This window comes from Peromyscus leucopus, chromosome 1 (assembly GCF_004664715.2).
Source record: "Peromyscus leucopus breed LL Stock chromosome 1, UCI_PerLeu_2.1, whole genome shotgun sequence".
Taxonomy (NCBI): Eukaryota; Metazoa; Chordata; class Mammalia; order Rodentia; family Cricetidae; genus Peromyscus; species Peromyscus leucopus.
Window position 1 is genome coordinate 122312316 of NC_051063.1, and position 27260 is coordinate 122339575.

At 46.6% G+C, this 27260-nt stretch overlaps 1 protein-coding gene across 3 annotated transcripts in view; it reads right to left on the reverse strand.

Annotated features, from left to right (window-relative positions):
- The window catches only part of Sh3gl3 (SH3 domain containing GRB2 like 3, endophilin A3), a 136062-nt gene extending 111915 nt beyond the window's left edge, over positions 1–24147 (reverse strand). Inside the window, exon 1 of one of the 3 annotated variants that reach the window (XM_028873806.2) lies at positions 23966–24145. In XM_028873806.2, the coding sequence (XP_028729639.1) occupies positions 23966–24010 (45 nt within the window). In that variant the 5' untranslated portion in view covers positions 24011–24145. Of the gene's footprint in view, positions 1–23667; positions 23794–23965 lie in introns of those variants that run through there. The other 2 variants (XM_028873807.2, XM_037197801.1) reach the window with 2 other exon arrangements.
- Positions 24148–27260: the final 3113 nt, after the last annotated feature.

A 27260-nucleotide genomic window follows, 5' to 3' on the forward strand; every position in this document is an offset into this window, starting at 1 on the left:
ATGCTTAGTCATCAGGGAGTGGCACTGCTTGAGAAGGATTAGGAAGTGTGGCCTTGTTGGAGGAAGGGTTCAAAAGCTCACACCAGGCCCTGTCCTCTCCCTGGGCCTACAGAACAGGATACAGCTCTTAGCTACTGCTCTAGCACCTGCCTATGTGCTACCATGCTCTCCATCATGATGATAATGGACTAAACCTCTGAAACAGCATGCAAGTCCCCAATCAAACACTGTCTTCTAAGAGTTGCCTTGGTCACAGTGTCTCTTCTCAGCAACAGAAACTGACTAAGACAGGAGATCACACGAGGAAGCCCAGCCCCAAGAGTGTACCCATCTTCACAGAAGCAGCCTTGGGCAACACTAGTCAAGAGCAATGCCCTCCCTGCTCCCCCAGGGCACCAGGAGCCCTCCTTTGAGAAAGCTAACCCATCAGTTCAAGCCTCTGCCTTCGCTGGCATCCAGGCTGACGGGGCAGAGAGGAAAGTCGCAAAGATCATCTTCCTCAAAGCGAAGGCCAGAAAACCAGCTGGCACTGAAATAAAGTCAGTGTATTCGAGTAAGAGAGGTACTCCACCATGCCAAAGTATGTGTGCCAGGGAAGCGGACACACAGAAGCAAGAAGGGAATAAGAAAGACCTCCAGCTACTCTCTGAGCTGCAGGGTAGCTTCACCATAACGTTGACTTCTGGACAGGGACCAAATTGAGGTCAAGAACGCTATCCAGAGAAGAGCATGATTGTTTAGATTAAAAACAAGACTACACTAAGGAGGAAAAACAACAAGCTTGGGCCCCTTATGGTGGCACATACACTAAATCCTAGCACTCAAAACGCAGAGGTGGAGGGATCTCTGTGAGGTCAAGGCAGGCCTGGTCAGGGAGACAGGTGCATCTCTGGGAGTTCAGGAAAGTCAGAGCTATACAGTTATACAGTTATTTCAAACAAACAAATGGCCAGAGAGACCGGTCAGTAGCTAAGAGCACTGTCGTAATAACATCTACCAACAGGAATCCACACAATACAGAAACAGGCTACGGACCACAGAGCATCAAGCAATGAATCAATTTGAGGGATGAAGGGGTGATAAACTTATGAAGGTGAGTCGTTAAATGTCAACTGGAGGCTGGAGAGATGACTCAGCAGTTGAGAGCACTGGCTGCTCTTTCAAAGGACCCAGGTTTGACTCCCAGCACCCACATGGCAGCTCACAACCATCTGTAACTCCAGATCCAAGGGATTCAACACCCTCTTCTGGCCTCTAAGGGCATGAGGCATGTACATGGTGCACAGTCATACATGCAGGCAAAACACCCATAAACATAAAATAAAAGAATAGTCATTTAAAATATTTTAATGACAATGGAAATAAGAAATGGAAAATATCCAAAGACAGGCACAAAAAGAAACGTATGTGGTCTGCACCAGGAAAGCTGCCCGATCAAAGCAGATCTGTGGCATCAAACCTTAGCAAACAACAGAGACTCCAAAGGAGGGGGTCTCGGGCACACGTGCCTTACAGGGAGGGCTATCACAGGGCAGCCTGCCAGAGCCAGAGCCCTGACACCAACGCCACTGCAACTGGGCACACAGGGCGCTTCAAGAACCCTCCATCTGCTGAGCAACAGCCCATCCAACCTCAGCTGACATCACATTTATTGCTGATCCTTGTAACCTCAGCTGACGTCACGTTTATTGCCGATCCTTGTAACCAATGAGTTGTTTCCAAACAGCTTCTTGACTCACTTGCCTCCTCAAGTGCATAGTTCACTAGAACATTTTACACTGCAGTGTCTACTGCACGTTTTACACTACATTGTCTACTGCACGCTTTACACTGCAGTGTCTACTGCCCAACAGAATCATTCTCTGTGTACAACCTCACTTTGCTTGTTGTTTGGGCTGGCGGTGCCTAGGTGATGTCAGCGTATACAAATCGGATGTGTTTTTCAACCTTCAGCCACAGCACAGACTTAGAGTGATAATACCCAGGGTTGCCAAGGAAATGGGAACAAGTGAGGACATGATATGAATAATCTTTGGGGTGGGGAGGGGGAGGTAAAAGTTGGAAACTTAGTAAATAGACCACTCCCCCAACAGGAAGGAACACTACTCTGCTGGCTTTTCACAGTATTTTTTCTCTCAAGAGCACTGTCTCCAGTAGGAAAATAGGAAATCCAAGATGGTTCTGTGAGAGGAAATGTCAAAACCAGATTCATTTAAATGCAACCAACATCACACAAACCAGAGAATTTTTTTTTTAAGCCTTTAAGCACTTGGGAGGAAGAGGCAGGCAGATCTCTGTTAGTTCCACAAAGTGAGTTCCAGGATAGCCAGGGCTACACAGAGAAACAAAACAATAACAAAACAAACAAACAGATCAGCCCTTTTGTCTCTAAAGGCCGTCACACAATGCTGGGACAGCCATCTAAAGGTGAAGGGTCCAGGAATAGAAATATAAAAATGAAATTATAAACCTGAAGAAATGAGAGCTGACAGTCTTCAGCTCTGTCAACAACTGAAGGTTAACCGCTAACAATGACTCTCTGCTCTCCAACCAGCTGCTCTGTCAACGGCCAGGGGTTAACTTTTAACGATAACCCCCTTGCCCCTTAGAGCCAACAACTGCCGTGGACCAAAGTTAACTTTTAGTAGTTGTTTCTATGTGACTCGGAGCATGCAGTCCATGTCTGATGCTTATTTTTACTATAAAACCCCACCCCCATTGCCATAGTCTCAGAAGCCCAAACTCTGGCTGGGTCAGTTAACTGGTAAGCTTAAAATAAAGTTTGCTTCTGGTTTTTAGACTTTGGTGGTCTGCACCCCATTGTTTGGGTATCCCCACCAGACCCAACAAAGGGACAGGTGTGTTCTCTGAGAACCAGGACTAGAAACACTGCATTACTCCCCTGCAACCTGAAACCTCAGTTCCTGAGAGCTTCTTCTGCCTTAATGTAACTCAAGCCAAATACAAAGAGCGAAGCCACTTCTGAAGCAACCTGTATTAAACACCCAGCTCCCAAAGTCACCTGCTGCATCAGCTTTTTCCTAAAGCTAAAGCCATCTCAGCCACAGTGAGAGACATCAGCAGAGAGGGCTGAGCTCAGCTACCACCCCTGTCCATGTGGAGCCCTCAGTGTGCCCACTGTGGCTTTTTAAGGAGTTACACAAAGTCTACGTGCCTCGGTTTCCCCATCTTCAAAGTGGAGAGAGTAGTGTCTTTGGTGTGCGAGTTGGGAGTGATAAAGCCCGCACAGCAGTCAGGCACAGGGTCTCCACCTTCTTTGCAAAAAAACTGAAATTTGTCACTACTTGTCAGTGCAGAAACATGAATTTATATCAACAGACTTCAAAGGAACAAAAAGATAAAATAATAGCCTGAGGGTAAAAGGATTAGAGGGGATTTTCAAAAAGATAAAAAGTAAATGCTGGCAGGCAGAGATGTGGAGAGCGAGGCTCTTGCAGGCCTTTGGTGGGAATGGACTAGTGCAGCCACTGTGGAGAACAGACAGGTTCCTGCAGGGCACGTCCAGCAGCCCACTGCTGGTACACACCCAACGGAAATGAAATCAGCACGTCCATGAGCCAACAGAATGCCCATATTTACTAAACTCTATTCACAAGGGCCAGAATAGGGAGTCAGGCTAAGTGTCCAGCCAGAGAAGAATGGAGAAGGAAATTGTGGTACCGACACCCCATGGAATACTACGCCACCCTAAGAGGCAAGAAATGCTGTCATTTGTGACAGCATGCATGGCTCTCAAGGGCATTATTTTAAGAGAAAGAAGCCAGGCACAGAAGACAAACACTGTATTATATCACTTGTGAGATGGATCATTTATTTCATGCTTGGAGAATAGAATAATAGTTACCAGACACTTGGCAGAGGGGGGCTGGGCAGAAGCGGATCAGTGGATGCAAAGTTAATACAAAGAATATGGTTTGGTGTTCTGTGGCCCACAGGGTGAATATAATTAGTACCAATGCTTTATCTCGAAAACTTAGAAGACAGGATTTTGAATGAGTTCACCTTGAAGAAATGATGAAAGAATAAGATGATGGATGTATATGTTCATTACCTGAGCTGATCCCTACCCAGTGGGTACATAAAGAAAGCATCAAAGAACCTCATTATGTGCACAAATGTGTCAATTAAAAAATAAAAACTTGTTTTCTGTTATAGTAGTTTAATGATATACATGACAATTTTGAATACATAAATAAAAATAACTTGGGAAGTAATTTCCTGCCCAAAGAAATATCTAAAAAAATAATTTTCATCTTTTAAACTCAAACACATCCCTCCTGCTATTTTGATATAGTCTGCAACACTTAACTTTGGTGATTACATTGGTAATTATATAATATAAATTCAGATTTAGTGATAGTACAGAGCAGGCACTCCATCCAGTACCTCATTTACACACTAACACAGTGAACCCATACTGGACACATATAGAGGCGGTCCTTACTGTCTCCCTTTTGAAAATGAAGATAAGCATGTACACCAGTGTGCCCAAGGTCACAGAGCAGAGAGGTGACCAAGGAGCATCCCTTAGCTGAGGGAAGCTGATGGTACCAACATCCCCAGCACCTGCCCCTTCCCACAGTGTGAATCTCTACAAGCTTGGGACCATTTACTGCCAACACCAGCCACTCTCAGCCTTCAGGCCTTTTCCTCCCAAACCAAAGCAACCGCTCTAGCCCACATGCCATGGCTGTCAATGTCATAACTCGGCAATGACAGTTAGGGCAGTTGGAAGATCATGACCAGCTTCTACCCGCCTGTCACCCTCTCAGGGTCTCAGCTGTCTAGCCCTGTTCCCTCTAGGGAACGGTGCCACTCACCATGAGAGGTAACTAAACAGGGCATACGTGTGCCCCTCCTCTTCCCTGACTCTCTTCCCTACTTGCCTTCTGGTCTGAGGTCACCTTTGAAAACAATAAAAACGAACAAACAAACAAATCCCTACCCCACACAACTCCTTGGTTCAAAGTCTGTTTACTGTGAAACTCAACCCAATAACGCTACAGACACAGCTCAGCTCTATACCACACGAGACTCACCACACCTCCAGGGAAGAGAAGGAAGGAAATAGCAGGATGTCCTCCTTGATGTCACACCTGCATCCCCCTCAACCCTTCGAAGGGGTCTGAAAAAAATGCACCGAGCCTTCAAACCATCAATGAAGCAAAGACTCTCAAGTGTGCAATATAAAATGCTATCCAGTCAGAGGGTGGAGAAGAGCTGAGAAACTAAGTCCATTCCACCCGTGTGCTTACTCTGCGTTCACCTCTTGACACTCATTCAATCACCCACCTCACTGCCTCCTACCCAGCTGCCCTTACCACCTACAATGTCCCCAGAGTCCTAAGTGAGCAAATCAGGAGTCTTATCAAAGAAAATCTCTGTATCATAAACTACGCCTTATGTGACCAAGACCATGAGATCTTTTCTGGGAAAGATATTAAATAAATTCAATAACAGCTGATTCTTAAACATCTATGCTCTGGGCTGGAGAGATGACTCAGTCAGCAAAGTGACTGTCACACAAGCCTGAGGAGCTGAGTGACGATGCTAACAGCTGGGCACACATCTGTAACCCAGTGCTAGGGATGCAGACAGGTCAGTCCCTGGAGTTGGCCACCCAGCCTAGCTGAGTCAATGAGCTCTGGGTACGATGAGACCCTCTCTCAAAAACCAAAGTCAATGTGGTACTTTGAATGAAAATATCCCTCATCGCCTCATGTTTTGAATAATTGGCCCTCAGTTGGTGGCTTTGTCTTGGGGAGGTTTAGGAGGTCCAGCCTTGCAAGCTTTGAGAGTTTCAAGAGTCTCCCCATTTTCAGTTCACTCACTCTACTTACTGCTTGAGGTTTAAAGATGTGAACTCAGCTGCCACATCTCTGCTCTGCCATCATGGACTCACCTCCTGAAGTTGTAAGTTGAAATAAACTCATCCTTAGGTTGCCTTCATCATGGGATTTCAGGACAGCAACAGAAAGGTGATGATACAGTGGAGGATGGGTAGAGGGGGAGACCCAGCTCAGTGGTTAGGAGCACTTACCTGTCCTATTGGTCCACAGCATCTGCTTGGGAGCTCACAACCAACTCTAACTCCAGCTCCAGGGATTCCCATGCCCTCCTCTGGCCTCCACAGGCATGGCATACAAGTGATGCACATGCAGACATGCAAACAAAACCCTCTTACACAAAATAAAAATAGTTTTACAGCAACTGAGAAAGACGCCAACATCAACCCCTGAATTCCATACGTGTACTCCTACATGAGCATGTACATAGACCACACACAGTCTATGCTGGTCTTTCAATATTAAACACACTTTATTTTTGATGACAAGCACTAAGGAATTTCTCACTTCAACTAATATTAGTTGATTCCACTCCCAAATACACCCTCCATTTGACTTCACCAAGAAGATAAATGTACCTCATTTCTTTGAGTATATATTCCTGAAAACTGGCAAGGGTGCAAACTGATTCACACGGTTTCAGCATGGGATTTCTGGAAAGCCTATGGAACCCACACAGTCTACACCTGTACTGACAGAAACCAGAATCTTCCATTGCTCTTGTACAAACTGACTCAGGTCAACTGAGACTAAAACTGGCCATTTTCTTTTCTAGGGGCTATGATAAGCCTTGGAACACAGCACATAAGTTAAAATACACAGTCATGGCAGAGAGAAAAGACAAACACAGATGTCACCCCTGAAAATCACTTTTGAGCACAGGGAAAAAGTAAAAAGAAACGGACAGGAAAAACAGACCCCTGCAAAATGAGGCAGAGGAGACGGCATGATTCATGAAGAACGCAAGAAGTACCAGCAAAGTCCCAAACAGCCTACAAGCCTCACAGAAGCAGGCATATGCTGTGGGGATCTTCCTTCATGGTAACGTTGGCATTGGAACAACGCAGGTGTGAGGTCAGCTGCAGCACTAGCAGAAGTGACTTTGGGGGCTCCAGGCTGCCTAAACTACAAGGGAAAACAAACATGTTCCAGACCTAAGCCCTTCCTGGGTCACCAGAGGAATCAGATTAGGCAAATCAGATCTTTCAGAAAAGCACACAAGTGACCAGTGTGGCTCATATCCATAATCCTACCATTTAGGAGGCTAAGGCAGAAGGTTCGTCCTGAGTTCAAGACCAGTCTGAGACTCTGCCTCAAAAAGTCAAAAAACAGGTAGAGATGCTTCTGGGCAAAGATGCTCCTCAAACCTAAGTTCTGTCCCTGCATCCACAAGGCATCAGGAGAAAGACAGTCCCAGAGAATTGTCCCCTGAACTCATATGGAAGGTATTTGTGCATGCTCACACACAAATTAAATTAAATTTACAATTAAAAAAAAAAAACTACAACTGAGCATCTAAACAAAACATGTCGTGTTTTGTCCAGGCCTCCAGAAATGTGCATACCAAAATACACTGGCACTGACCCCTAAATGCAAAACAGGGGCTGGCCAACCTTTTCTGTGAAGGGCCTGGCAGTAACAGAGCTCAACCATCCCACTAAGTGCAGTGCATATCTGTCACAGTATTCAGCTACCCACATAGTGCAAACATAAGTGAACATCATGTATCCCAATAAAACTTTATCGATGGACACAACAAATTGAATTTCATGGAATTGTCATGGGTCATACAATTTTGCTACCCATTCTAAGGTGAAGGGCTGTACAAATGAACAGGCAATAGTATTATTTTAATCTGCTCAGTAGCACCCAGACAATGGGCAGGTGGCCTCTGGCACAGATGACCTTACATTATGCAAGGACTCAGCACTGCAGGGCAGAGGACAGAGGAGAGCCATCCAGACAAGCGCTCTTGTACACTGTGCCGTCCCCAAGTCTTGGGATGATGTTTCCCAGCTGTGTGACCTTGAGTGGGCTCTATTTAACCCTACCATGATGTCATTCTCTCTTCTGCAGGGGGAGGGCCACCACAGCGCCTTTCTGATACAGTTACTGTGAGGACTCAGGAGACCTGCAGCCTCCAGCACATTCTGCACAGCATTTCTGTGAAATAAGACTAATTACTATAATCATTAAGACCTATGTAATGGTTAAGACTCATGCAATGGTTGATTTAATGCAAAAAAAATTTCCTGGATAAGATTTTTTTTTTTTTTTAGTTTTAGAAATCTTGACTCCTAATTCTTTACTTATGTAAAGCCAATCTGGAAAGAAAGTAAATGTCCGCATTCTATACAAAACTAAAAAAAAAATAGTGAAAATGTTCATTCTGACGTAACATCCCAGGGTTCAGCTATCAGGGATCTGGAAACCCCAGGTTTCTCTAAGAGGTGTAAGCTCAGCTGTGAAGGGAGAGCACACACACAAACAGTCACTCACAAGTCACACAGCAAGCGTGTCTAAAGGCCTCTGTATGAGTGGCAGCTGGCAAGGTCCAGAAGGAAAACCCAAGACAAATTCTGTACAACAAACACTGTCATTATCCATATGTGTACCAGGCTGGGGTAGCAGGGACAGAGGCAACCACAGATTTGGGGAGGAAAAGAGAACGGATACAAAATGACCCTTAAGCTAAGCAAGTAGTCCTCGCCCTGGCTTTGAAAATGGGAGGTTTCCGAGCAGAAGTAACTAAACAGATGAAGGCATGAATGGGCACAGAATTCTAGAGGATGGAGTGGGGGTGGGATTGGGGGAGGGGCGGGAGGGGTGGGTATTCACCAGGGAAGAGGGTGGCTACAAGCAGCTCTCCATTAGAAATGTCCCCATATGTGAAATTATAATGTCTACCCAGGCCACTGAGGTGAGCCTGGGGGTTGGGAGTTGGGGAGAGTAACAGGTCTAATGTATTCTGATGACAAGAGAGCACTGTGTTCTGTTAAGATAGGAGCCACCTCAGCTGTGAAGCTGGGGCACTCAATGGGGATAAACAGGATGGGGATGTGTGGGAGCCCACAAAGATTCCAACTTGTGGTGTGACTCAAGGTCAGAGAGTCAGAGTTGACGTTGCTCTCCAAGGCTGCATAATAGGGTGAAAAGGCCTGGTTACCAGTGTCTTCTACTCCAAGGTCTAATCACAAGATGCTTTGCTGTGGGGCGTGGTTACCAGGTGTTTTGAAGGGTCTACACTTGGTTGTATGCTGTGCATTGATCTTGAAAGGGGGAGGTCTTTTGCCTCTCCCCTTGCTAGTGTATAAAAAGCCCATCAGAAATAAACTCGAGGCTGCTGGGTTTTGACCCAGGGCCCCCCTGAAGTTATCTTTTTCTTCATCTATGTCTATATTTCTTCCTATTATTTCCCAATTCCTCACTCCCCCCTTCAAGGGACCCTTCAATAGGTTGGGGCTGAACCCCAACACTGGGTCCCAACAGAGATGGGAGGACTATTTAGTGAGGTAGCATCCACATGGGACTTAGAGAATGGATAGTGAGGAATAAGGAGCCACTGAAATGGGAAGCTACAAAAACAGCCAAGAAGGATGGAATCCCGTACATTCTAGACAAGATCGATAGTGTGGTCTGCAGGTCTCTAACGACTGCTCGGGGAAAGGCTGCCAGTTTCAAAGCCAAGAACAGTCAAGGAGCAGGGAGGAAAGAAGTCAAAGAAAGCCTGTACTAGCACACATGGTCTCCCAAGGATGCAGATGAGTAGGAGAGAATGGCGACATCCACTGTGGTGTCAGACACTCCCGGAGTATTTGCCTATGTCCCGTAGATCACCTGCGAACTTGGGACAAGTAGTGATGCACACAGAAGTGCACGGGTTCAAGGGTTCTGACTCAGTTCTTTCTAAAAGCAGCTATGAATGCAAACCAGTGAGAGTTGTCTTCTCTGTCCTGAAGAAGAATTAACTCGCCAGGCTGTGTTCACTGGTCCTTAGAAATCACGATACAAGGAATATCAGCAGAAGTGGAGTCCTTTGCGGAGAGATGAGAAGGTTTTGTGAACTTGAGAATGACCTTTGGCTTTGCTAACTGGATGCATTTAAGGGTCATAGGAAGGAAGTACACTGGTCCTGACACTCCTTGGAGGTTATTCAAGTTTCTCATCTGGTATCATTTATTAAAATTATGAGAATATTTTTAACAGATTACTGTGAAGATTGAGTTTGTTGGTACCTACTACAATCAGTCAAACAAAAAGCACTCAATAAGCAAACTCTGGGTATGATTCCAGATATCCCCCCCCAGTTATAGAAAAGGAAGTCAAACCCCAAGGCAGGTTAAAGTCACTCTCCCAAAGTCACACTTAGAAGCGAAATTGGGACACCAGTTTGCCTCACTCTGAGTCCTGTTACCTTCCTGGTACTCCATACTTCTCCCCTCGCAATGAACTCCAAAGCTTTTAGCCTGTTCTGTGATGAGGTCCTCACAGCTAGCTGGTAACCCCTTTCCAGAGGAGCCGATCAACTCCCATAGTTCTATAAGCCCAAGACACAGTCAAATTCAAGCTGGCAGCCTGTGTGGCCAAACTCTTTTCACCATCAACAGGGGTTCACCTCCTGTTGAGCTGGCATCACAAAACACTGTAGAAGAGAACTGAGTGATAGGCACATTTGGTTCAACAATGCCTAGCCAGGGGCAAAAGGAAAAGACAAGGAAAGAGAAATTCCTGTTCCCCCAGTGATCCTATCTCCTTTCCTTCAGAATGTGCCGGGCCTCCATCCCTACAGAAAAGTAAGAGAAGTGAAAGCCGTGATGCCTCATGTTGGAGACTTCGGTCCTTGCTTCTCGTGGCCACATGATGGAATTGTATTTCCATTCCATGACATTTCTATGTTGCATGCTAGCCTTGCAGTATCACTCCTACTCCAGGATGTTCGCCCATCAGATCAAGCAACAAATCTTATAGAGCCAGAGCTATGAGTTCTATGAGCTATGGCAATGATGCCTTTTCATGGAAAAAAGCCTGAGTCAAAACACCAATTTGAGTGGTAGGGATCAAGTTCAAGAATGTTGGTTAACTTCCTTTAACCAAATTTTACGAGTCACCTGAAACTAAGTTCTGTTGTATACATGTCACTTTCACTTCTGCGATGATAATGTTCAAAGAACCAGCCAGGGTAGCATTACTGCCTCAAGAGAAATAACTTCCCATCCTTGCGCCCTATCTCCAAACATTGCTAAGTCGTTCACTATGAGCAAAGCCTTTGTTCTGCTTCACCTCTCGCTAGCTTTTGCACAGCCGTGTGAGGCTGCCCACTCCACTCCTGTCAAAGCCTTTCTTCCACTGGTCCACACACTCAGGACTGTCAGGCCCACAGCTCTCTGCCCTTGCCCTGATCATGCCATAGAATGCCACATGCTGCCAGCTCTTGACATGGGCAGAAGCTCGGGTCAGCTCAGTCCACTCTACCTCCCCATAATTTTTCTGGGAACTTCCATAAAGACCAAGAGCGATCTCTGCAAGGACCCATTTTTAACTTCTGAGCAAAGGTATTGGTAATGCCATGTGCATCATCTACCCAAACCTGATAAAAAAGACAATCTGTGGATAAGTGATTCAAAGCCACTCTTGTCTACAAGATTTTGAAGCCCAGCATACGGCAATGAACCACGTTTGTTCATCACACTTTTTTAGGACCCACAGCTTTCAGAAGTTTAATTACCAATATTTCAAAACTATGAAGTCTCATCTAAAAATCAAGACTTTGAATACCCCCTCCCAAAATAAGGAAGAGTTCAGCAAACTGTAGGCTAGAAGAATCAGAAGCAGGCCACCCATCGAGGCCCCAACTCACCATCATCACTGTCTGTGGGTGTTCATGAACACTAGCAGACAGCTTCCTGAGTACCCACTGTGTGTCAGTCAAGGGAGGCTTGAGACACCATAAGGAGTAAACAGGACAAGAAATGATCCAACATGAACATCAGATAATAAGGGGCTTAAAATTGGATGACATGAAGGACTTCTGCTTCAGAAAGATAGAGTAGGTGTACTTTCCAAATTCTTCCCAGTGACTAGAGCTAAAGCTCTGGGCATTGTCTCCAGCACAAACACAGGAAGACTCAAGAGCAGACAAGAGGCATACTAGTCAAAGTCACTGGGCACAACCCCAAAACGGCATGTTAGCAAGTTCTGTAATTACTAGAGCCGAAGAAACTGGCAACCTAAAACTCAAAGAAACAGTGTTCCAAGAAAGGCCTGCTCTCTCTCAACCATAGAGCAAGCAAGTGGCCAGCTAGAAAGGCAGAAAATTCTTAAATAGTAACTGCTTCACTCAGGTCATACTGCACAGAAAGAAAAAAAATGAATGATAGGTAGATAATAGATTAGATAGATAGATAGATAGATAGATAGATAGATAGATAGATAGATAGATAAACAGATGATGGATGGTAGATAGATAGATAGATAGATAGATAGATAGATAGATAGATAGATAAACAGATGATGGATGGTAGATAGATAGATAGATAGATAGATAGATAGATAGATAGATAGACAGACAGACAGACCAATCCTGTGGTCCCATAGTTCACATCAACAAAGGGTGAGATAGAGACTAGACTTCTGCTTTGGCCAGACTGTGACAAGTTGACTTACCCTGTTCCCTCCTTGTCCACAGTGTTGAGTGTTGTGATATTGTCATCCTCACAGCATAGTAAAAACTCACCTTCTCAACCTTGAGTGTCAGTGGAGGCCATGTGGGGAGACCGACTTCCATTTCCATTGGAGATTCCTGCCCTCTTGCCAAGAGGAATATGTCAGATAGGCTGAGGGGGGAGTCAGTTCATCCATCATGACTAGTGGTAAGGAAACCCCTTCCATGGTGTAGGGTGAGACCAAGTGGGAAGCAGTAGCAAGGTACTTCCACCCCTCCCAGATAGCGAGACATCAATGGGGACCTGATGGGCATCAGAAGTCCCAGTCCCTCCACAACAAGGAGGTATTCCTACTTCTAAAGTCAGCCGTGTCTTAGGAACCAGAACCTGGACTCTTCCTCCACCTGGAAGGAATATGACAGTGACATTCCCCTCCTGAACAGAGCAGTGTCAAATAAAACCAACATATCACAACCATTTAACTAAGATCCAGTACCTCATAATAGCCAAATGCCCAGATTTTAATGAAAAATCATTCATTCCAAGAGTCCAGGAGATTTCAGGTTGAAAAGGCAACTGGTGGGTGGGAACACCAGGCTGACAGACAGATTACAAGGGCAGCATCAGTCTTTAAAGGGAGCAACAAGTAATTGTCAACATGCTTTAAATCAATGAACCAAGAAGAAATCTCAACCAAGACATATAGACGATGCAAATGAGATGCTAGAATTGAAAATTCTGAAGTCAGAATTTAAAACTCTGTGTGCAGCTCACACAGAGTGCAGGGAACAGAGAAATGTGGACTAGGAGACAGGGTCATACAAATTACCCAACCTGAACAACAGAGAAAAAACAAGCTGGGAGAGAAGAAGACAGCCCCAGGGACATGGGAGATGATAATAAAACAATCAACATTCATGTCACTGGAGCCCCAAAAGGAAAGAAGAAAGAGAACAGGGCTGTTAAGCACGCAAAGAAATAGTGAGTGAAAATTCCAAATTTGGCAGAAGACGGAGCCTACTGACTCGGGAAGCAAGTGAACAACCGACAGGACAGAGATGGACAGAGATAACCCCACCCCCACCACCCAGACACAGCACAGCCACTCATCTAGAAACCAAAGGCACTGGAAACATCCTGAGACCAGAAACAGAAATGGCATCTAACCTCCAGAAGGTTATATATTATACCAGATCACAGCCAAAAGATGAACTTGACACAAATAGCCAATAAACAGATCAAGGAAATGCAAATCAAGCCGACAATGAGCTTCCACCCACTTCAGTCCACACGGCTATCATCAAGAAACCAAATGAACGCAAATGCTAAAAAGGATGTGAAGGAGTCGGGGAGCCCTCCCACATCATGGGGGGAGCCCTCCCACATCATGGGGGGAGCCCTCCCACATCATGGGGGGAGCACTCCCACATCATGGGGGGAGCACTCCCACATCATGGGGGGAGCCCTCACACATCATGGGGGGAGCACTCCCACATCATGGGGGGAGCACTCCCACATCATGGGGGGAACCCTCACACATCATGGGGGGAGCCCTCACACATCATGGGGGGAGCACTTACACATCATGGGGGGAGCACTTACACATCATGGGGGGCGCACTTACACATCATGGGGGGAGCCCTCCCACATCGGGGGGAGCCCTCACACATCTTGGCAGACATGTAAATTAGTCCAGGTACTATATATATCATTATGGAGGTTCCTCAACAAAACTTAAAACAGAGTTTCTATATGATCCAGCTATACCACTGCCAGATTATATACACAATGGACCCTGAGTCCGTGTGCCACAAACATACCTGCACTGTTCACAATAGCGAGCTATCCAGAACCAGCCTAGGTGTCCAATGACAAACGAATGGATACGGGACACGTGGTGTGCACACCCAATGGAGTTTTATTCAGTCATGAAGAAGAATGAAATTGTATCAGCTGCAGGAAAGTAAGTGGAGCTAGAAACCATCATGGTCAACCAGACAGTAAAAAGCAAATCCCTCCTACAACTTTATTGTACAAGCAGAAGCTAGATTAAAGAAATACAGATGTAGAAGAGACCACTGAGGTGAAGGAAGGACATTGGCAGAAGGAAAGAGGGGGATATGATCAAAGCACATTATGTATGTATCTGAGAAATCTCGCAAGGAAACGCATCATTTTTGTACAATAAACATATAAAAATGTCAATAAAAGAAAAAAAAAGCTTTGAACCAAAACAACAGGACAGCACCCAGAACACGGGGAGGCGGGTGCAGAGCATGGAGCGGCACAAGCTGCTGCTGTCACGGGCAAACATGGACGCGATCTGGAGGAGTGAGATGACCAGCAGCGTCCTTCTTTGGTGGTGGGAAGTGTGGCTGGCTGCCTGTGACTGGCTGAAGCCTGCTCTGTGTAATACTCTGAGGTGGATTTGGCGTAAGCTGTAATGCTGGGGTTCATGGGGGAATGCGAAGGGCAGCCTCAGCGGATGGCCTCCTGCTTATTCAATTTAACATCACGGAGGCCAGAAGAAAGTGTCACAATGGGTTCCAAGAGCAGAGGGAAGAATCGCCACCACAGGCCATCCACCCACAGCAGAAATCCTTCAGCAGTAAAGGAAAAGTGAAAGCATCCTCGGATGAAAGAAAATTAAGAGATTGCCACCAGCCCCTTATACTGACAGAATGGCTATAAAAACAAGGTCTCAAACAAAAAAAGGTAATAATAAGAGAGACTTGGACCACTGGGAAGGAAGACAGAACACAGCAAGACTACAGAAGCAGTACACCGCTTCCCCTCTTGAGCTTTCTAAATAATTTTTGATGGCTAAAGCACAAATTATAACAGTGCTTCATGTGCATCTAGGTGAACAGAGGAGACAACGAATGTAATTACACTGTAAATGGGGAGGAGATGGGAAATAAAGGAAAGTAAGTCCTCTACAGCCATTTTAACTGTTACAATGGCAATACTGGTAAACTGTGACGAGTTGCTTACATTTATCCTAATAACTAGAATAGTCACTACCAATCTATACAAAAATATTCATATGAAAACACCACACAGAATTCAAATAAACTTCAACTAACTCACAGAAAGATGGAGCAAAAAAAAAAAAAGAGAGAAAGAAATTCAAAACAGAGTCTGTAGCAGGAATCTTAGAGAGTCTAATTAATAAAATCAAACCTGAGGCCAGTTATTGGGGTGAACACTGGAAGATCACAGACAGAACAAGCCACAGCTACCCTTACCTCGCCGGATCCTCTCAGCTGGTCCTGTTTCCTCAGACTAGAAACCTCTCAGTCCTCATCCAGAATGAATCTCAGCTGAACTGCTGCTTGAAAGCCTGAAAGCTTAACCAGCCAAATGCTTCTAGTTTCTGGTCCTCATGCCTTATATACCTTTCTGCTTTCTACCACCACTCCCTAGGATTAAAGGCTCACTTTCTGGGATTAAAGGCGTGAGTCACCATGCCTGGCCATTTCCAATGTGGCCTTGAACTCACAGAGATCCAGAGGGATTTCTACCTCTGGAATGCTAGGATTAAAAGTGTGTATGCCACCATTTTCTAGCCTTTGTATCTAGTGGCTGTTTTGTCTCTGACCCCAGATAAATTTATTAGGGTGTACAATATTTTGGGGAACACAATACCACCACAAGAGTCAGCAAAAATAAATTAAAATGGCAGCCTTTAACCCTAACATGTAAATAAGTACATTAAATGTAAATGGCCTAAATACAAAACACTTAAAGAATATGACAGTTGGGGTTTGAATTTGAATGTTCCCCTCAGGCTCACATTTTGAATAGTTTACCCCTAAATTGCAGTATTGTTTGGAAGACTACAGCAACTTCAGAAGGTCAGGCCTGGCTGTTAGAAATGGGTCGTTGGGGGCGGGCCTTTGAAAGTGGGTTCTGGACCTGCTCCTGGTCAGTCCCATGTGAGTGGCTGCCTTCCACTGCTTCTGCCACTACAGAAGGAACCACTCCCACCACCATGCTTGTCCCCTATGACAAATGGAAACCACTCTGAAACTGTGAGCCAAAGATTAACCTTTCCTTCCTTGAGTTCTCTCAGCCAGGTATTTTGTCACAGCAAACAACCAATACAAAATCTGACTGCACTTTGCCCAAGCAATGCGCTTCAAACACTGCAATAATGGGAAGGCTAAAATCGAAACAGAACTGATGAGCTATATTAATATCAGATAGATATTAGGGCCAAAAAACTACCACAGTGGAAACTGACTTTAAGTTTGGGTTTTATTTTTAGATGCAACTAGAAGCCAGGGAAGACCTATCACTAGACTACCATGGCCTTAGATACATTTTTGTTTTATTTTAATATGTATTGATTGTACATATTAATGGAGTTGATATGATGTTTCAATAGATACACATAGCATTCACTTGTTTTCTTATCTCTGGCTTATTTCACTTAATGAAATATACTATAGTTATGTATTTTTAAACTACAATGACAGGATCGCCTTTCTTCTTTGTGGCTGTATAAGAATCCATTGTGTCATATTTTCTTTACCCATCCATCCACTGAGAGGCACCTAGGTTGACTGTGTAACTCTTGTGACAATAAACAATAAACATGGATGTACAGGTGGCTCTTAGGCACACTGCTTTCCCTTCCTTTGGTTAGATACCCAGAAGAGACTAGCTGGGTAACACAGAGTTCCACACTGTTCTCCACAGGGGCTTTTTAAATTTATGTTTCCAACAACAATTGATGACTGATGACTTCCTTTCCTCTCCAGCATTTTCAACCTTCTGTTTTCTTGAGTTGTATCTTTTGAAAAGCAACTGGCCATGGTGAGTGAACAGACTGTATGAGGAGGGCAGGCACAGGGGTCTATGATGGAATGGGAAGCCGCAGCAGCCATGGGGGCAGGGGAGCTGACCAGAGCAGACCAGCCACGGCAGAGTTGGAGACCACCCGCTGAATTAAGGATACACTTTCAAAGCAGAGCCAGAAGGACCACACTAATGAACTGATGATGTGACAGAGGAATCAAGGCCCAGTCCTAGGCTTTGTTTTGCTTTGTTGTATTTTGTTTTACTTAAGGGGCTGAACAGGTGTTTGAGATCACTTGTAGAAAGATGCAGGAGGAAACAGACAAAAGTTCCTGTCTACGACTCTCAACCGTACTGTCTGAGAGGAAAGGTAGAACTAACGGATTTATGTCTACATTTAGGAGGAGCAGCTGAGCCAGAAATACAGTTTTGAGATTCATCGGTGCATATGCTGTATTTAAATGTGGGTAAGCCTCCTCGAAAGAGTGCAAGTCTGGAAAACAGGAGGCAGAGGGCCGGCATGGTACAGCGCTGTGCAGTCAAGGAATGAAAAGCCATTTACAGAGCCTGGAGGATCGGCCGGCTGGCCGAGCACAGAGGAACGCAGGCAGGTGCTGTGCTCAGACCACAGCTGACTGGTCAAATGTTGTCGAGAGCTCAGATGGGGAAGTGACCATCAGACTGAGGGACACTGAAGACCCAATCACGTGTGGCCTCAAAGTACAGGAGAAAACTCAATTGAAATGGGTTGAAAATCAGACGGTTGGCAGAAATCCAAGAGAGGGTGTGAGCTCCCTCAGTGTACCCGCTGATAAAGGATGGGGGTGTGGGGGTGCGCAGCCAAGAGGGGGTTCTCTTTTTGAGAAATAGAGAACTCATAGCTACATGCTGATGGGAATGACTCGGGAGAAAAGAACCGTACTTAGGAGAGCTGCAGCCACAGGGGCAAAGCCCCCAGACAGTGGGAATGAGAGGGGCTGGGCTTGGAGGCACCATGGAGTGACTCAACCCTGTACTGCGTTCCTTGTTACACCCAGAGAAGCAGAAAAACACCCCCACATGAGCAAACAGGGGACCTCTGGACAACTGAAGTGCAGCCCAGAGTAGAGGCATGAACAGAGAACTATGACTCAAATATCAGATTCACCAGGGAGGACCCACATCCCAGAGCTGGAAACAGTCACAGCTCTGTTCCTGGCAGGGAAAGCAACAGGAGTCATCAGTACTGGAGGGCACGGGGGGGTGGGGGTGGCGGGCGTCTCCCTGAACCATACAAGATGGTGCCTGCAGATAATCCCAGCACTTTGGAGATGGAGGGTCAGGAGTTCAAGGTCATCCTCACCTACATAAAGAATTAGGGACCAGCTTGGGCCACATGAGACTGTCTGAGAAAGAAAGAACTAGAAAGAGAGAACGAGAGACAGGTGTGTGTGTGTGAGAGACAGAGAGGGGCGGGGAGGGGAAGAACCAGGAACTGGGTGAAAGACACCACCAGGAATGAGGGAGGGCATCGGGTACAGCAGTATGCATGTGATGACCTTGGGAACCGCAGAGGAAGAGGCCAGTGGGAAGTCACTGCTTCAGAGAATTGGAACAGCTAGAATCTAACATTGCCTCCGCAATGAGTCCCTCCCTCCCAGCCCAATGCAGCTCTTCCCAGACTTAACTCAGAATCCAACTGCCCGCTCTCTGCTGAGTTCCACCATCCACATAATGCTCACCTGTTACTTAGCTAAATAAAGTACCGTATCCATTCTGTTTACTAACCACTTTATTTTCTGGGTAAAACCTGCCAGTCACCATGTCCCAATGCACATGACACACACACCTCCACATACTTAGTGTTGGGAAATACAATTTGCACTCGATGTACTTAATAAAGCTAAAAGCTGATCTTAACAGGAAGGAACACTGCTTCCCAATGTGCTTTAAAAGCAAATCCCAGGAGATCCCTGAGTTTTACTTTATAGAACAAGAAGAACTGTTTGGGTTATATTGTATCTTTCAGTTATTAAAAACTCCAATTTGGTTTGAACATCTACTCTAGGACCCTGGCTTTTAAACCAAAGTGCACAGATTTATGGATTAATTTGTCAAACAGTCTGTGTGAAAGACAGCAAGACTGTTTTATCTTTAATATATTTTCCGATGTGTCTAAGAAGAAAAAATAAATCATTATGGATTTTACAAAGTGCATTTTTATCTTTTTCTCTAATGAGAAAGTGAAACAGAAGACATTCATTGTCTCCCTAGAGAATCTCATCATTTATTAGGGTCATCTTTCCCTGAAGCATTTGTCCATAAATGGCCAGCCTGCAGTCAATGTCTGCAGGGGCATCTGTTAGGGCCCCTATGGCCACTCAGCCTTTTTCAACTTGATGCACTAACAGAGAAAGAACAAGTTACCAAAAGGCTACGTTAAGGGCTTTCCCATGCCCTACTGTGGTCATGTGACAGAGGCTATGAGCATTGTCACATAAAAGCACAAAGAGGTAAATTCAACATGGAGCCTATGACAATATGAACACTGGGTGGTTAGACTTAGGAGAGGAAGAGAGAGGGAGTGATACTGGTCCCTGGACTTTCATGGGAATATGGCACAGGCCCTAGGAGGCTAGAAGGTCCTGGAATGAAAAAAAAAAAGATGTCTACTAGTACAGCATCCAGGACAGAGCATCCATCCACAGTAGGGTCTGGGCCTCCCTCATCAACAGTGACTACTGTCAGGAGAAACTATGATGAAATAAAGCGCAGCCAACCTGATGAGTGAAGGACCACGCAGATGCACTACCAGAGTGCACCTTTCTTGCTCCTGTGCTCTGCTTAGCGAGATGCCACGGTGGCAGCTCTGAGCTATTTGAATTTACTTCTAGCAGCTCCACCTGCATCTCTGCAAGAAGAATAACTGGTTCTATTTAAAACTCTGCGAAAGAGTTTTAAAAGTGTTCAGTGACAAACTCAAGAAGCCTGGTCCAGTGCGACGTCATCTCCAGGCTGACAGTTCATCTTCGGGGAAGCACAAGGCTCTGTTCTCAACGGCAGGGAAGGGGTTAGGAAAGAAGAAGCAGTTAGCCAAGGTGTTGAGTCATTTTGCCCTGCCATGGACCTGATTCCCTTGCTTGTAAAGGGTCCATATTGTCTTTGTCTTTCTCCAAAACATTTTAAGTAAATTACTTAAGAATTTCAGCCAGGTTGTGGTGGTGCACACCTTTAAATCCCAACAATCAGGAGGCAGAGGCAGGTGGATCTCGAGAGTTCCAGGTCCCTCTGATCTATAGAGTGAGTTCCAGGACAGCCAGGGCTACACAGATAAACCTCGCCTCAAAAGACAAAAAGAAGGGAGGGGGGATCCAGAACTGACACACACACACACACACACACACACACACACACACAAACACACACACACTATCTAGATCAAGAAATGGATGCACAGACAGACACTCCCTCCCCCATTCTGTGTGTGTGCATGTATTTACAATTCATATACTATGAAGCTCATTTAAAGTGTATAATGCAGTGGCTGGAGGGATGGTTCAGTGATTAAAAGCACTTACTGCTCTTCCAGAGGACCTGAGTTCAGTTCTCAGCACTCACATTGGGTAGCTGACAAGCACCTCTAACTCTTGCTCCGAGGAATCCAATGCCCTCTTCTGGCTTCCTCGGGCACCCACACAGTACATAACACACAGAGAAAAATAATAATAATAGTGATAATAATAAATCTTTAAAAGTACACAAACAATGGCTTTTAGCATACTCAGAGTTTTGCAAACCCAGCACCATCAAGGGCAGCACAGGAACCCAACTTGGGAATCCTCTCGTCATTCATCATACAGAGAGAAAAACCAAGGAGGCCCAGATGGGTTAAGTCCAAGGTCGCAGAGCTGATCATGGCAAGGAGCCAGCCCTGAATCCCTGGGAATTATTAGCCATTGACATCATCTGGGACTCCCTTTCCCTGCCCTTGGGAAAGCTCGGAGTGAATTAAAGCCCGCTGTGAAAATGTTGTTTGAGAACATCTGGCATTCCTTATGACTCTGCTCCCTCGTATTAAATTAAACACAAACCAATTTCTCCAAGCCTGTTGCACTGCACAATTTCTAAGAAAGATGTCTAGAACAGAGCTGGGGGCTGGGGATGTAGCTCAGTCAGAAGAGGGATTGCCTAGCATGCAGGAAGCCCTGGGTTCAGTCCTCAGCACTGCAAAAAAAAAAATGTGCATGGCGCTGCCATCCTGTAACCCCAGCACTGGAGAGAGAGAGAGAGAGAGAGAGAGAGAGAGAGAGAGAGAGAGAGAGAGAGAGAGAGAGAGAGAGAGAGAGAGAGCCTCAGAAGCTTACAGTCATGCTCGGCTGTGGAGCCAAGGTAGTGCTAGATAGGCTACGTAAGACCTGGGGGGGGGGAGAGAAGGGGAAGATGGAAATCTCTAGAACAGGTTTGAAACTTCCCAAGTACTTTAACCCCCACATGCAGGTAAGTTCAGGGAGAATCTGTGATGTCTCACTTTCCAAATGAAGCACAAATCATTTCAGTGAAAGGAAGGAAAGATTTAGACCAGTGTTTCTTAACCTCCCTAGCCTGGCAATCCTATCAGTTCCTCATGTTGTGATAATGACCTACCCTCCACCCACCATAAAATTACTTTGTTGCTGCTTCCTGTCATTTTGCTACTGTTGTGAATCGTAATGTAAATATCTGCTCTGCAGGATGTCTGATATGCGACCCATAGGTTGAGAACCACCGATTTCCACCCGAGGTAGGAACACACCCACCCCAAAGACAACGATGACTGAATGTACTTAGATCCCTCGAAGGTCTCCTCAAAAGGGCTCATTTCCTGCCAGGGCTAAGGAAGACAATGTCACAAGTGTGGCCAACCATTACTCAAGCATGGCCTCGTGGGCAGAGGCTCTGGGACTCCTGGCTGCCCAACTCAGCTGCTCCAGTGTTATGGCAGAAGTAGATGCTAACTGCCACAGCCTTTAAATGCCTACCTGCCCTCTCAATATGACTCCCCACCCCCCCACCCCCCCACCCTCTCTCTCTCTCTCTCTCTCTCTCTCTCTCTCTCTCTTCTCTCTCTCTCTCTCTCTCTCTCTCTCTCTCTCTCTCTCTCTCTCTCTCTCTCTCTCTCTCTCACACACACACACACAGTTATTCCTTCTGAGCTCCACTCATTCCTCATTTGTTACATACACATTTATGGAGCACTCATGCTCAGCAAACACCGGGCTAAGCACTGGTCAAAGTGTGGCGCCCCCTAGAGTTTTTTATTTAGACAGCCTCAGCTCTCCCATTTTAAAATGTCCATTTTAACTGGAATTTCCCCCAAATCAGTACTTCCAGTTCCAGACCCCCAGGGCAGGATTCACCCATGGCCCAAAGGCCAATGACAACTGAATATGCCACAGACTTCGGGAAGTATTAGAGACCCAACAGTGGATGGATCCACCATCTCTGCCCTCACCCCACCGGCCCCTCCTCCAGGATTTTATCACCCTGAATAGCACCACTGTCCGCCCTAGGTCCCCTGCTGGGAACAGCCATCACTCAGTTTCCTTGTGGATCAGCTGTGACTGCGGCGCTAGCGGTGTCTTTCCGCCTGGGATAGAGAAGAAGAATTTTTCTAATGCCAGCTGCACTCTCAGGATCGGTTTGTGGGCGAAGCAGGGATGGAGCATCGCCATCGAGATGGACTCCAAACACAATCTGTCCACCTGGGTTCTAGCAAAATCGAGGCTGGGGAGGGGGTGGGGGCAGGGCAACAAATTCCGCAGGTGCTGGTGAACAGGTTTTACACCGTGGGCTCTACCACTGCTAGGAAAGTGTAGTGTTAGGATGCAAATTTGCTTGTGGTGTACACACACACACACACACACACACACACACACACACACACACACACACCTCTTTTCTGGGTCCCTGTTTCCAGCTTCCTCTGCTCAAAATGCCCTCCCTCCCACAGCCATAGCCACAATTACTTCTCATACTTAATCCCCAAGTGCCTCGTCTTCACCTCCTGGAAGCTTCTCATGAAGCCCCTCACTGAGTCAGTCACCTGCCATCGTCTAGCGCGGAGGTGTGTCTAGCGCGGTTTGTTTACGTTGTGTTTTGGGTCTCCCCATCACACTATCCTCTCTTTGAGAGCAGGAGCCTGGTGCCAACCTCGAGCCAACCAAGGGAAGAGGGCCGGCAAGGGAAGGACCACAGCGACGAGCCCCAAGCCCAGGGAAGCCAAGGCAGGGGCTGACCCCAGCCAGGGGGCAAGTACAACGCCCCGGGGAGCCCCCCAACGGACAGGCTGGAGATACCGGAGCAGGAGGGAGGCCTACCCGGGCGGCGGTCCCGGGGGCTTTCCTCCCTGCGCTCATCCTGGAGCCCACCACCTCCGATGTCTCCACCACCAAACCGCTCGTATTTACAACCGCCAGGGCTCAGCCGAAGACCCCCGAGACTCAGGGGAGGAGGCTCCACCGCGCGCAGCGCGGAGCGCGCGACCGCTACCCGCCCCCGCGCCCTCGTAAGCGACCAGAAACCCAGCCTGAGGGAGGCCGATGGGAACCCCGAGTCCATGGCCCGCGACCCGGTGGGGACACCGCCTCCAGGTCCCCCTTCCTCGCGCCTCCTTACCTGGCTGGCTTTGTGGAACTGCTTTTTGAGCCCGGCCACCGACATCGCGGCGGCGCCCTGCCCGGGGGTGGTCTCGGGGCTCCGCCGGGCCACGCGGCCGCGACGCTGAGCGGAGCGGGCACCCCGGGCGGTCCCCGCGCGCCCCACGGCCACGGCCACCGCCACGGCGCTGTCACACTGGCACACGCGCGCGCGCAGATAGCAACACCGCGTTTCGAGGTTCGGGCGCGGCCTATTGGTCGAGCCTCGGCGGCATGCAAATGAAGCCACTGGGACCGCCCACGCTTCATTGTTGCGTGGCGACCGGAGCGCTTGAGCCAGGAAAGGCACTAGTGGACGGGCTGGCGGTGGGATGTCCCCCGGATGTGGAGAGCCTCTCCGGACTTCTTTAGGCCAGCATGGGATGCTGCTGGCTCTGAGACTGTTCTGGACCCGAGGTCTTCTCTCTACTCTTCTGAGACTTGATGTGAAACCTGCTTTCACTCACTGGCAGCGACATCATGTCCCCTGCACACACACACCCTGACCTGCGAGTTTTGGAGAGCCCTGTGATATGAGGAAGGATCGCTGGGATGTGCATCTCAGGAAGGGAAACACCACAGGAACCAGGATCTGTGGTTAGGTGGGAGGGAGCCGGTTGTGGGAATCTGGGTGTGTGCTTTAGGCTGAGTCTGCCTCAGCAGTTTGGGGCCCCTGGGAGGGAGTTACTTGGTGGTTTACTAATAAATTCAGACTAGTCTCTCAGATGAACTGAGCCTCTTGTCAGCTACACAGCAAGATGCTGGAAACAGGGTCTTCCATTCCTCTCTTTACCAGAGATTTTGCCAGATGGGTGTCCAGGGGTGTCCGTTACACCCGGTCTTATCACAGGGTCTAGAGGTCGTTGTTGAACAGCGGATGCCCAGCCATAGAAACTGAACTTTACATCAATTCATGTACCACCACCAAGTCTACTATTTTCCTTGAACTTGGCCTTTCAAATCCCCTACAGCTCCTAATGCCTGTATCCACTTTAGCAATGCTTCACACTGGAACAAACAATCCAACTTTCAGTCTCTACCTAAAAGAAATGTCACTCTATGGACCCTCCCCAAATCTTTCAGTCTCTACCTAAAAGAAATGTCACTCTATGGACCCTCCCCAAATCTGGTCTAGGGTCACCAGCACTCCATTTGTCTTGAACACTTGCAGTCCACACCTGTACCCGGGCTTCTGTTTGGCTCTAGTGTTTCTCCAGGCTTCCAGCCCCCTACCTGAGTCTTCATAGCTTCACACTACTTTGGCAGGGTGAGTACCCACAGTGCCTAGGTTTGCTCACAATGGCTGGGAAACTGTAGAGTCAACAGTGTTCTTCCTCTGATATGGGAGATGTGGGCATCTTCTTAATGGGCATCTTGGGACAAGGTGAATGAGTGTGACTCAACACTCTGCACCCAGATGGCCAAGGGCTAGCTGACACCAGACAGTGGTTGTCCCAACCTCACAAAACAGGTTCTGGGAAAGATGCGTCTCCCTTGTCTTGAACTAGTCTATGGCTGGGAAGATGCTCAACTGTTGACCTCTTCTGTACCCAAGAGGAATTATAACAGCACAGGCTCAACCTGCACCCTCTGAGGAGTCAGATTCTTTTCGAGGCTGGTGATTGGCATTTTGCCATGGCTGATAGTTTTATTAGGTTTGTGAGGGGTTTGTTTTATTTTGTTCGGTTTCAAGGGGGAAATCACAGTTTGAAGGGAACATTCCATGGGGGGAGGTGCAGTTGGCAGTGGTAGCCATGAGAGTATGAGGTCATGCTGCATCTACAGTCCGGAAGCAGAGATGAACACTGGTGCTCAACCCATAGCTCCTTTATCTTTTTGTGGAGTCTTGGACCCCAGGCACGAGACAGTAGCAGCCTATGCATGGGGGCTTTCCCTCCTCAGTTAAAGCTCTCTGAGAACTCTCTCATGGGCATATTCAGAAGTGTGTTTCCTAGGTGATTCCAAATCCTGCCAAGTTGACAATGAGAATTCACCATTGCAACAAGTATATTCAGGTTCCTTCTGTGGTCAAGTTTAGTAAGCTATCTCCTTGGTTTATTCAAGTGCAGACTTATAGATAGTTTCTCATAATTAACTTTGGGATCTTTCACATATAGTTTTCTGTTCTAAAAAGTATTTACATGGTTTATTCATTTTATTCTTTCTTGTTTTATTATCAGAACATATAAAACTGACAACAGCTTGGATTTCATGCCTTGTTTTAATAAACAACATAGCTTTTCTACTTGTTTTATAAGCACAACTTTTTGGTCATTCTTTTGATTTTTTTCTTTGTAGTAGTGCACACCTTTAACCCCAATACTCGAGGGGAGGGTGGAGGCAGATCTCTGTGAGTTCGAGGCTAGCCTGGGCTACATAGTGAGTCCAGAACAGCTAGAACTACATAGTGAGACCCTGTTTTGAAAAAAGAAACTATGGTGTATTTCCCAGTTATTAGAATACAGCTTTTCAGTTGACCTGTAACAGGTACATGTGTCTACCAAAGCTCCTAGCTCAGAAGAGATTCCAAACTCAGGCTAGCTTAAGCTGCATTGACCAGTTCTAGACCTTCCCTTCATGGCATCATCACCCATCAGCCACCCATGGACCTGTAGTTCATCTGTTCAGAAAAGAGGCACATGAGAGAGTCTACATGAGATGAACTATCTTTCTTATGGAGACTTGGAGAGTCTTGGACTATAAACGAGCACTCCTATGAATTGAAGGATCTTTGTCACTTGCTAGGCTTGCTTCTGGCACCTTATGGCATTGGCAATATTGTGATGTGGGCTTCAGTGTTTCCTTAGGTGTCTTTCCTGTGGTCCTCGGCTCTTCCCTGGTACATGGAGTGCTATGCTAGTTGCATCCACATTTCTGCATGTTGTCTGTAGACCGTCTTTGGAATCTGTGGGTATTGGCAGACCTGGGGTTTGTCTGGGGTCAGGATGATGACATCTAAGGATCCTGAGTAGATGAGATGCAGAGGAAGAAAGCATCCTGACTAGTGTTATGAAATATTAACCTGTTGTTGGTTGTTTTTCTCTTTGGTCTTTGGTCTTTTGGGGGCCCACCACCCAGCTCCCAAATAAACCACACAAAGGCTTATTCTTAATTATAAATGCTTGGCCTTAGCTTGACTTGTTTCTAGCCAGCTTTTCTTAAATTATTTCTGTTTATCTTTTGCCTTTGGACTTTTATCTTTCTCTATTTCTGTATACCTTTTCTTTCCTTCTTACTCCATGTCTGGCTGTGTGGCAGGGTGGCTGGCCCCTGAA